The sequence below is a fragment of the Panthera uncia genome, chromosome A2 (assembly GCF_023721935.1).
Source record: "Panthera uncia isolate 11264 chromosome A2, Puncia_PCG_1.0, whole genome shotgun sequence".
NCBI classification, from domain to species: domain Eukaryota; kingdom Metazoa; phylum Chordata; class Mammalia; order Carnivora; family Felidae; genus Panthera; species Panthera uncia.
Window position 1 is genome coordinate 150,638,939 of NC_064816.1, and position 12,381 is coordinate 150,651,319.

A 12,381-nucleotide genomic window follows, 5' to 3' on the forward strand; every position below is an offset into this window, starting at 1 on the left:
TGAGATTGAGCTGGGCATTGGGCTCCCCACTAGGCATGAAGACTACTTGGGATTCTCTCTCTCCCTCTCTTGCTGCCCCTCTCTTGATCCTGTACTTGCTCTCTCTCTCTCTCTCTCTCTTAAAATAAATAAAACTTTTAAAAAATAGAGTATTTGCTAACTTTTATTTCACATACTTCTATCAGCTCATTGGACGACCAGCCCTTCCCTCATACTGGGCACTTGGATTTCATCTCAGTCGGTATGATTATGGAACCCTACAGAGCATGAGAGAAGTCGTGGAGAGAAACCGTGCCGCACAGCTTCCTTATGTAAGTAAGGCTTTAAACATCTTCCAGTAATGAAGGAATTCCCTTGGGGAATAAATAAAACTGTTTATACTGTCTCCCCCTGAATTTTTTTTTAAATATACAATACAAAGATTTTTATCTATTCAGAAGGCTAGACATTTTGTTGGGCTAGCCATTCCTTTAAGGAACTAGTTCTTTTTAGTAGGAAATAGTAGAGACCACAATTTTGGAGTTAGGAGGCAATATGTTTGTCTCTGTTTTTCTTTAAAAATTTTTTTTTGATGTTTATTGATATTTGAGAGAGAGAGAGAGTGCGAGCTGGGGAGGGGTAGAGAGAGGGAGACACAGAATCTGAAGCAGGCTCCAGGCTCCGAGCTGTCAGCACAGAGCCTGATGTGGGGGGCTCGAACTCACAAACCATGAGATGGTGACCTGAGCCGAAGTCAGATGCTTAACCAACTGAGCCACCCAGGCACCCCAGTCTCTGTTTTTCTTATAACATTTTATTAGCAAAACTTTCTTATGCTTACTCTATTGACTACATTTATAGAATGTGTTTTTATTTGAATTCTCAAAGGATTTCTTTCCCTAGTTTCAGTGAGCAAAAGTGCATAGTACATACACATGATAATAGCATATTTTTATATTTTGGGTGGTCACATCTGAATGTATCTGGTATATCAGGGAGAGTGAGGTTTTTCAAGAGTGAGGTTTTGCAATGGGAAGAACCCAGTAGTGTCTGGAATAACACTCCTCTCTCCCCAACCCCAGATACATACGTCCTAGAGCAAGAGTCCATTTCATTCCGGGCTCCACTATTTTCATACAGGCCAAATTAGGAAAAAATAGGTGCCAAAGAAAACTTGAATTACGAGAGAAGCAATGAAACAAAATGTGGGGCAGTACAATGTGGGAGACATGGGACAGACAGCCCCTTCTTCCCCCTTGTCTTGTGGATGGCGTAGGATATAGGTATGGATATGTTTTTGACAGCCTTAGTGATTTGTTGTAGTTGTTGTGGCTTGTTTGTTAGAATGGCTTTTAAGGCCAGAGGGCCAGGCAGCAAGGTCAGATGATGCAGTTAACCTGATTCCAGGGGTGGGAGTCAGGTCTTAGGGAAAACAATGGGTCCTCTGTTTTTGAAATTACTATTGGAGGAAAAGCACCTAGATGCCAGGGACCGATCCAGAACCCTGTGCAGGGCACAGCACAGAGTCAGTGTGTATTGTGGATAATAACAATGATAATAGGACTGAGTCATTCGAACAGGGAAATTCCTGAGCACAAGGTTGTGGACTTTGTGTATTCTTTCAGGATGTTCAGCATGCTGATATTGATTATATGGACGAGAGGAAGGACTTCACTTATGACCCAGTAAATTTTAAAGGCTTCCCTGAGTTTGTGAAGGAGTTACACAATAACGGACAGAAATTGGTCATCATTGTGGTACGTGCCGCCCTCTTTGTCCTCCAGGTCAGGTGCTTGCTCTTCCTTGTCATACATCCACCTCCCTCTCCCCCGCCCCCCCCCCCCGCCCCAATTCCCAACCTCCTTTCTGTGCCTCAAGCTTGAAGCTGGGTCCTTCATTGTATTTTTCCTCTTCTTAGGATCCAGCCATCTCCAACAACTCTTCCCCAAGCAATCCCTATGGCCCGTATGACAGGGGTTCAGATGCGAAGATATGGGTGAATGTTTCAGATGGGGTGACTCCACTCATTGGGGAGGTAATTGAATGGGGGATATGGGGGCTGGTGCTGGCACAGGGGCTGTGGCAGTGTGTGTGTGTGTGTGTGTGTGTGTGTGTGTGTGTGTGTGTGTGTAGTTGTCTTGTTGGACACTTTCAGATGCCTTATACACATGGTGGGGATAAACTTGCCCCTGTCGTCTCATCCCCAGACACCTACCAGCCATCTCACTCATGCATTCCCCTCACAGCCAAGTCCTTTAAACAATAGCCTGCACACTGAATACCCTGTCCTCACCCTCACGCCCCTTCCCTCTCCAGCTGACTGTAGGTGGCTGTCCTCCCCTCCATGTCACTGGTGCTACCCTGATGGATACCGCCACATACCTCCTAACTGCCAGATCCAATGGAACCATTTCATTCCACTTTGTACTCTGTTTCTTTGTAGTATTTCACCAGTTTGACTACCTCTGCCTCAAACTTTTACTCGTCCATGTTTTCACAAGGGTGTTATCTGTTGGTTCAATTCTTTTCTTTTTTTTTATTTTAGAGAGAGAATGTGAGTGAGAGCATGGGAGAGAGAGAATCTTTTTTTTTTTCAATTATTCTAAAGTTTATTTATTTTGAGAGAGAGAGAGAGAGAGAGAGAGAGCGAGCGAGCGAGCACACATAAGCAGGGGAGAGGCGGAGACAGGGAGAGAAAGAATCCCAGGCAGGCTTCTTGCTGCCAGCATGGAGCCCAATGCAGGGCTCGAACACACGAATTGTGAAATCATGACCTGAACCGAAGTCAGGAGTCAGATGCTCAACTAACTAAGCCACCCAGCACCACCTCCCTCCCCCACCCCCCTCCCGAGAGAAAGAATCTTGAACAGGTGTCACACTCAGTGTGGAGCCCGATGCATAGATCATGACTCTGGGATCATGACCTGGGCCGAAATCAAGAGTTGGATGCTCAACCACTGAGCCACCCAGGTGCCCCTCTGCTGGGTCACTTTGTTTTTGTTTTTGTTTTTCCTGCTGGTTCTCTTCTACTGCTTCTGTTGACCCTGTGTCAGAGAGAAAGCAGATAGCAGGGAATACAGAAGAGGAATTGATGCTGCAAACCCACAACTTGTAACAGCTCAGTTGACATTTCAGTGGGACTCTCCCACATTTACCATCCTGGGCCTGGGCCTAGACAAAGTGAGTGGGAACGGTGAAGCAGAGGTCAGAGGTGAAGATTAATGAGATAGATGATGCTGGGTCCATGGATTCAATCATTTAGGTTTTAACCATTTTTTATTTATCTATTTATTTAATTATAATTTTTTAATTCTTATTTATTTTTGAGAGAGACTGAGAGTGTGTGAGTGGGGGAGGGACAGAGAGAGACACACACAAAATCCAAAGCAGGCTCCAGGCTCTGAGCTGTCAGCACAGAGCCCAATGTGGGGCTTGAGCCAAAAACTGCAAGATCATGACCTGAGCCAAAGTCAGACACTTAACTGACTGAGCCACCGAGGCGCCCCAAGGGCTTAACCATTTTTTAAAATGTGTTTTTCCACAAGTGACCAATCACATCCTCCTGATGTTTACTCTAAGTATCCAGAGTGCTTCACATTCCTAACTGGAAAGAACCTGTACCTGGACACCGTGATTGCCATGACCACATTAGGAATCTCTGCAAAGTGCTCTATTTTACTCTATATTCATTTAATTGACTCTGATCAATGTTTTTCTTTTTCTCCTCTAGGTCTGGCCTGGAAAAACTGTGTTTCCTGATTATACCAACCCCAACTGTGCTGTTTGGTGGGCAAAGGAATTTGAGCTTTTCTACAAGCAAGTGGAGTTTGATGGAATCTGGATTGTGAGTTCTTAATATTTTGAATATTTGGTGACTAATGTTCACACGGCATGTATCTATATCATTGAGTCAAGGAACACACTGGGAATAGGAAGAAAGGAAAGCACATATGGCAATAATTCTAATATTCCCAATCCTAGTATGTAAATAATCTTACCAAAACATGTAGCTTAGGACCTAAATCAGATCATTAGATCTGGAAGTAAACTCAGAAATTTGTTTTTTATTTTCTGAATCCAGCTCTTCTTTTAAAAAGGAATGAGCTGAATGAAGTAAAAATAGGTCATAGATGCCTTACGTTGTCACAAAGGACACAGATTGTTTGATTGCCAGTTTGGGGCTCTTTCATTTGGACACGTTGGACAAATTGGCCAGAACCAAAGTACCCAGGTGCATGACCAAACTATGGCTGTGGTAAGGACAAATGTCATGTATAATACCAAAGGAAACCAAACGCAAAGCAGCAGATGTTCAGCAAAACTGGGGGAGCTCTAGAGCTAAACTTTTTTCTATTTATAAGAGAAATGTAGAAAATTCTAACAATACAGAATGCTAAAAAGATGACAGCAAAAACCCTCTAAGATGTTGTCAGCCAAAGACATCTATCATCGACATTTTGGTGTGCGTCTTCCCGGACAGCTCACTTGCCCATCTGTTGGCACAGGCTCTCCCCCTCACTGTCTCCAAATAGGTATATTTGTGTGTGTGTGTGTGTGTGTGTGTGTGTGTGTGTGTGTGTGTGTGTATTGATATGTGTGTGCATTTGTAACTATATTTGGATATATAGAGAATGTGTAAGTTGATATATATGGAATCATATAAATTGAAATCTTTTTTTGCCTAATGTTTTTGGAAATCTTTCATTTTTTTTGTAATTATAGACATACAGCATTTTGAAGGGATTTTGAGAACCTTCTCTGTGAAGCCTTCAATGGGTAGAGAAGACAGGATCATCTATTTCCCTCCATGTGCATAAGGACCTCTTCAAAGACAAAATATCTGGAATCATTTCTCTGAATCCTCAAAAAAAGGGGAAGGCAAACATCAGTACAACATAGTTACTTTTCCTTAGTGGTAGTTTTGTTCTTTGTTTTGTAGGATATGAATGAAGTTTCCAACTTCGTTGATGGTTCTGTTTCAGGATGTTCCACGAGCAACCTAAATTACCCCCCATTCACTCCCAGTAAGTCTTGGTGGTAGTGTGATTAAAGTGGCGATGCATAGTTGGCATTTTTAATTCATAAGGATAGATATGAACAGCCTGGCAAGGGAGTTTGGACATAAATCTGCATAGGCAGGGGCTAATGTGGGTAATATATACAGGAAATTAGGAAAGAAAAATTGAAGCACTCCATCCTTTCCTGAATAAGGTATAAATTTGAAGGGGGCCATCTAGTCTTTCCACCTACAGTCTGAGCTGTTTCTAGGGGAAGGTCAAGAGAAGATACAGTGCAGAAGCCAGAGGCTAGTGGTTAGTTTGTGTTGCTCTCGAGTGCATACGCCCGAAGGTCATCAGGACTTAGCAGAGAGAGACCAGGTAACCAGGCTTGGTCTGTGGATGACAGTGAAGTTTGGTGACTTCAAGAGTGTGAAGAACAGACATGAACCATAAGGACGAAAAAAAGCCAGAACCCATGGCCTTGAAGGTCAAAGTCAGAGTCAGTGAATATGATGCTGGTGAGCTCTGATGGAACTTTGAACACCACCATCGCTCAGGGTATGGCCCCAGAATTATGGCATTTATCATAGTTTGAAGAAAGCTAGAGGCTCACAGACACATTTCATCTTGATTAAGGGAAGAATGAGGTGCTAGCATTATAGTGTCTTAGGAATACTTCCAATCTGGTGAGAAAATGGGAAAATGGGGGTATCTGGGTGACTCAGTTGGTTGAGTGACTGACTCTTGATTTCGGCTTAGGTTGTGATCTCATTGTAATGAGATCAAGTTCTGAGCTGGGTGTAGAGTCTGCTTAAGATTCTCTCTCCCCCCTCTCTCTTTGCCCCTCCCCAGCTCTCTCTCTCTCTCTCTCTCTCTCTCTCTTTCAAAAAAAGAAAAAGAAAAAAATAGGAAATTGGGGCAGATGGGCCAGGAACTTGGGTGGGGGAGCTACAGAGTTAGCACTTCATTCTTTTGGTGACAGAAACTATTTATGTTTTAGTCTAAGGGAAATATGATAATCAAATGGTTTTAGAAATATTAATCTGACATTAGTATGAGTATGAATTAGAAGATCAGTCGATTGGAAGTAAATAAGCTATTAAGAAACCATTGCAGTAGTTAAGATGCAAAGGTAATTTGGATCAGTCAGAATGGTACAATGGGAGCAGAAAAGAACGGGTGCATGAAAGAGATTGGGGAGTCAGCCTTTATGCTATCTTGTCTGAAGACAAGGGGTGAACAATGAATTTACTCTTTCATCCAATATTTCTGTTCTCGAACCACATAATTTGGCTCGGTTTGAAGAATTCAGTTTCAGTCTCAAATCTAATTGAATCCTCTGGCTTCCAGATGCCTGCCTGTAGTCACATGAACACCCGGGGTGGAAGAATGTGCATGGGTTGGCACAATTTATTTATATATCAGAGAAACTACTGCAAATGTATAACCCTCTGGTAGTGAGGAAGTGGTGTGATCATTTACAGGATGGCCACAATAAGCCCCGCCCAGAGTGCCACCATTTCAGGTTCTGCAGTAGTCAAGGAGCAGGGAACGTGCATCTCAGGCTCTCATTGACTGCTCCCTCTTTTGCCCCAGGAATCCTGGATGGGTACCTGTTCTGCAGGAGCCTCTGCATGGATGCAGTGCAGCACTGGGGCAAGCAGTACGATGTCCACAATCTGTACGGCTACTCCATGGCGATTGCCACCACACAGTAAGGCCCCTGTTGCTATGACTCAATACACCATGAAATTATTGATCTCGTTAGGTGCCAGCTGCCAGGGTGTTGTTTTTAAAAACTCTGAAAGATAAATATGGTTATTAATACTGAATGAATGGAGAAACCACCTGGCCCATAGGGAAGAAGAAATCTGATAAATATTTGTGGAATGTATAAAATGAGAGAATGGATGAATAAATAAATGAATGAATGGATGGTTGGAAGAAATAAAGAGAGGTAACTTGACCAAGGGCAAATAGTTGATACATTGTAAAAACAAAATTTAAACTCAGTTTTGCATGAGTCCAAGGTCCATCTATTTTCCTCTGTGCCACACTGTATAGACAGGAGGGGATGTGCCTCAGGGTTTTAGATACTGGCTTAGCATCCTTATACATTGCTGTGTCCACCTTTGTGTATAGACTCAAATTCTACAGTGAGGAAAACGTCCTGAGAATTGACTGCACTTACTGTAGCTATGGCATCAGGAAGCCAGACTGAAACCACATTCAGTCATTAGCAAAGTCATAGAATAAGTTTAGCCTTCTTGAAAGATGTTTAAAATATTATAGAGTGGGGCGCCTGGATGGCGCAGTCGGTTAGGCGTCCGACTTCAGCCAGGTCACGATCTCGCGGTCCGTGAGTTCGAGCCCCGCATCAGGCTCTGGGCTGATGGCTCGGAGCCTGGAGCCTGTTTCCGATTCTGTGTCTCCCTCTCTCTCTGCCCCTCCCCCGTTCATGCTCTGTCTCTCTCTGTCCCAAAAAAATAAATAACAGAAAAAAAAAAAAAAAAATAAAATAAAATAAAATATTATAGAGTGAGTTTTTAATATATGCATAGACTTCTAAAATATAGATGATATATATTTATAGTTATAAAAGTACACACATGCATCTATACATTTAAAATGTCTTTATACTACAAAATTACGAGTGAAGTGTTTCTACTTTAAAAGAATTTAAGTTCTAAAAGGCTGTTCATAAATTCATTTTTGTGTATGTTTAAAATCACACAGTGTGAAAGATCCATGGACATACATCTATGTAAAGGTAGATTTCACCTTTGTTCCATAAAAATTGTATACCTCTAGTTACTAGCCTTTTCAAGGCTGCTTTTAAAAATCTTGGGCATTATGGATTTAATAATGTACATAAAACACCTTAAGACAAAGCAAAACAAAATGTAAACATACGTAAAGGTGCAGCCTACTTCCACAGCAACTCTGACCCTACTAGGAAGGAGCTGAAAGAGAATGAGGTATGAACTTTTGAGATCCTCGGCATTATCACTGTATCTGCTAGGTTGAGACACGCTAAGGTCACACACTGACTACTTAAGCATTTCTCCCCTTCTAGAGCTGTCAAGACTGTGTTCCCTAATAAGAGAAGCTTCATTATAACCCGTTCGACCTTTGCGGGATCTGGCAAGTTTGCAGCCCATTGGTTAGGAGACAACGCAGCCACCTGGAATGATCTCCGGTGGTCTATCCCTGGCATGCTCGAGTTCAACCTTTTTGGTATCCCAATGGTGAGTCCACGTCCCAACCTCAATTCCCAGAAAGACTCATCCTAGAAAATTTTCAAAGTGTAAAGCTCACCTCTCCTACCCTTCCTGGCCCAGGGATTTAGTGTCTTGAGAACAATGGCTTCATCTACATCAGTATGACTCTGATACTACAACATTCTTTCCTGCACTATCTTATTAGGATAGAAAGTGCAACCTTGAAGTGATATCATTGGAATATTTTTCTTTTTTTTTTTTTTAATTTTTTTTTAACGTTTATTTATTTTTGAGACAGAGAGAGACAGAGCATGAACGGGGGAGCGGCAGAGAGAGAGGGAGACACAGAATCTGAAGCAGGCTCCAGGCTCTGAGCCATCAGCCCAGAGCCCGACACAGGGCTCAAACTCACGGACCGCGAGATCGTGACCTGGGTTGAAGTCGGACGCTTAACCGACTGAGCCACCCAGGCGCCCCCATTGGAATATTTTTCTATCAAAGTATAATATACACGAAAAAGTACACATATACTTAAGTATACAGTTGATGAATTTTACAAGCTGAACACATCTGTGTATCCAGTACCTAGACGAGAAAACATGACATTGCCAGGTCCCTAGAGGTGGTTTTGACATCTTTTAGTTAAATTCAACATATATATTTATGGAGCTCTTACTGTGTGCAAGGTATTAAGGTAGGTATGCATGGTGAGGGGGAGAGAAAAGCATAAATATAGTAACAGAAACACCTTCTATTTCCCCTGAAAGTTTACAAATTTTACATATATTTTATATATATATTAAATTATGAATGTTTGTATGTTTATATAAATTTATATGTATATAGGTAAGCTAGGGACATATAAATTAAATGTTGAGGGAGATCCTGAGAAAGAGACTTACTAATCCTGACAAAATTACAAGAAACAGGGAGTCAAGGAAGGGAGTCAGGAGAAACTTCATGCAAAAGGTTGCACTTGAGTTTTCCCTTGAAAAGTGGGTTTATGTTATCAGACTAATGGGAAGGTCATTTTCAGATTGAGAAAGAAACAGGAGGCAGAGCAGTAAGGGGGCGATTGATGTGGCTCTAAGGATTGGTTTGTAGGACTGGAGTGGTAAGTGATGCTAGAAAGGTATGTTAGAACCAATTTTGAGGAGCCACCAGCTCAGCTGTATGGAGACCCTGGAAAGTTTTGAATAGGTGAGTGATGGAACCCGATTTAGGCTTTGGAAAGTTAATTCTGATAGTGGTGTGGTCAAAATAATAATATCAACAGTATTTCTCATTCTGTTCATCAAAAAACTGTTGCATGTCAACTGTTTTACTTACAGTATCCACACTACAGAATCTCATAAAACTCCGTGTAGCTAATTAACGGCCACTTTAACACAGGGAGGACGCTGAGGCACAGAAGGGTTGAGTAGCTTACAGTCATCTGACAGTAAAGAGTGGACATGGGATGTAACCCATTTCAGATCACGCTATATAAGCCTCCTCTGTAAAAGTTGGCAAAGTTCAGTGGGAAGCAGGATGATGGAAGTGAGGTGTACATTCTGTCTGTGTGTCCCTCCAGGTCGGTGCTGACATATGTGGCTTTGCATTGGATGCCCCTGAGGAGCTCTGCAGGCGGTGGATGCAGCTGGGAGCGTTTTATCCATTTTCCAGGAATCACAATGGCCAAGGCTACAAGGTGAGGCTCCCAGAAGACACGATAAGTTTGGCACACGTTAGAGCTGGGTCTGTCCGCATCCTCGCCAAGACATCTGTTGAGCCGACCTCCTACCTGGTGCTTCACTTAGCCTAATTTGCAATTAACCAGGACCTCCAAAGATGCGCCATTAAAATGCCCTGCTGTCACAGACTCTGCTATTTGCACTGCAGCAGTCAGGGAGATGGCGAGTCTGTGAAGGTCTTTATCAAACGTCTGTATGTTCAATCTACATTGCTCATTTTGTAATGAGAATCAAATGGGGGAACTACTTAAAAACTATTGAAAAGGCAGTCTGCTGCGAGAACTGTCCTGAGCGTGATGGAGGTGGACAGGCTGCAAGGTGAAGAAGGGCACTTACTTGGTGAAGTGATCTCCCCCTGCCACCCGTACCGCTCAGAGGCGAAGCTGGTACCCTAGGCCCCGGGTCTTTCAGGAACGAAACTCTTGGTTCTGATGAATGGCGTCTGGAGTTCTCCAGTTGCTTCTGTCATTCTTAGCTGGATCATAATCGCAACCTTTCCTTTCTCCCAGGCCCAGGATCCTGCCTCCTTTGGAGCTACCTCCCTGCTGCTGAATTCCTCCAGGCACTACCTTACCATCCGCTACACCCTGTTACCCTACCTCTATACCCTCTTCTATTGGGCCCACAGCCGGGGGGACACGGTGGCCAGGCCCCTTCTGCATGAGTAAGTTACCCTAATCCAAAGGGATTTTGCTTTTTTTAATTTTTCTTAATGTTTACTTATTTTTGAGAGAGAGAGAGAGAGACAGAGACAGAGACAGAGACAGAGAGACAGAGTGCAAGCAGGGGAGGAGCAGAGAGAGAGAGAGAGAAGGAGACACAGAATCTGAAGCAGGCTCCAGGCTCTGAGCTGTCAGCACAGAGCCCAACGCAGGGCTCAAACTCATGAACTGTGAGATCATGACCTGAGCTGAAGTTGGACGCTTACCTGACTGAGCCACTCAGGCGCCCCCAAAGGGAAATTTGTTAATGCAACTGGTGACATGGACTGTTTCAAAATATTGGAGTGAACAGTGAAATACTTCTATTTTTAATATAGATAGAATAGTCCATTGGTATTTGCAAGGCTAGTGCTGCCTACGTGCTGTTCCCAAGGTATATTTAAGTGTTTTAGCCTGTTCCCTTGGGGATAGAACTAGACCAACATCAGGGAACTTTGGGATCTTTTTTTGTTCTGCCACCAGTGAACTCTTTATCTTAGACAAATCATTAAAGTTCTGTCATCCTTCATTTCTTGATTCCTAGTTTAAAGGATTTGAACACTTGAACAGGATGGTCTCTTCTGTAATGCCTTATGTTCAGGCCCTGGGATGAACTTGTCATTTACACAAAAATAAGAATTTTACAGAGGATTTCTAGAATTCCAGAATTTTTACTGCCAGCCAATCCAATGAGCATCTCCAACTTAACTCTACAAAAGGGCACGGAACAGTCTTTCCTTGTCAAAATTCAGTGAACTCCCTTAAGTGTCTGATGTTCTAGACCCTCAGGCACATATCTTCTATTATGATTATTATTATTCCTATTATTATACATTCATTATTTTGAATCAGTTTTTACCGTCTCCTGGAATTCCCTGTTAAAATAAGGCAGCTACCCTACAAGAGACTTGAGTAGGATTTTATTATTTGCTATTTGTTGTGATTACATCCAGTTCTTTCTTGATGGTCAGCTGAAGCTTTAAGATGTATTGCTTCACTTTCATTGTATTTAAAGGGGCATATGGCGAATAGACTTCAGTCTGGACCCTGCCTAGCATATGTCCTGGAATAAACACCTGTGTCCAACCAGGGGGAAGAAAAGGAGGGTTCACGGATTGGGGGACGTGGGTCTGTCTGCCACAGTGGTGGAGGCAGGGGTCAAGTACATGTCCCAGAATAATTTAGGGGGTTATCGCAGGCAGGCAGCCTGCATGTTTTAGACAGTTGTGGGGAGAGTTGTCAGGAAACATTGACCCAGATCTCTGTGAACGTCTCTCTGATCTCCAGGTTCTACAGGGACAGCAACACGTGGGATGTACACCAACAGTTTTTATGGGGACCTGGCCTCCTTATCACTCCAGTTCTGGAAGAGGCAAGTGACCCACAGAGGCACACAGATGGCCTCCACTTCTGTTCCTGCTGCCCTCCAAACTCTTCTCTTCCTGGAACAATTTATCTTCTTTTTATCCCAAGCCCATTTCCAGCCTCCATGGCTGAGTCAGCCCTGAAGACAGTGTGCTGAGGTTTGGGGAAATTGGGGATCTGTTACTTACATATTTTTTTCTATGAGTCTTTTTTCTTGACCAAGAGTCCAACCAGGGTAGAAGCATCTACTGGGACTCTGTGTTTAGGGACGGTCCTGTTCGTCATTACATTCTCACAACTCCTTGAGGTAGAGGCAGAATGGAGCAGGGGCCCAACACCCTCTCTAAGGTTGGATGGAATTGGGGTGTGATCTCTGCCTCTT

At 43.1% G+C, this 12,381-nt stretch overlaps 1 protein-coding gene across 2 annotated transcripts in view; it reads left to right on the top strand.

Moving 5' to 3' along the window:
* Positions 1-12,381, top strand: part of MGAM (maltase-glucoamylase) — a 96,923-nt gene that overhangs the window by 38,000 nt on the left and 46,542 nt on the right. For both annotated transcript variants that reach the window (XM_049641983.1, XM_049641984.1), the window contains exons 10-19: positions 186-311; positions 1,605-1,736; positions 1,898-2,014; positions 3,710-3,823; positions 4,919-5,003; positions 6,576-6,693; positions 8,056-8,227; positions 9,774-9,890; positions 10,443-10,597; positions 11,922-12,006. In XM_049641983.1, coding sequence (XP_049497940.1) covers positions 186-311; positions 1,605-1,736; positions 1,898-2,014; positions 3,710-3,823; positions 4,919-5,003; positions 6,576-6,693; positions 8,056-8,227; positions 9,774-9,890; positions 10,443-10,597; positions 11,922-12,006 — 1,221 coding nt within the window. The remainder of the gene's footprint in view (positions 1-185; positions 312-1,604; positions 1,737-1,897; positions 2,015-3,709; positions 3,824-4,918; positions 5,004-6,575; positions 6,694-8,055; positions 8,228-9,773; positions 9,891-10,442; positions 10,598-11,921; positions 12,007-12,381) is intronic.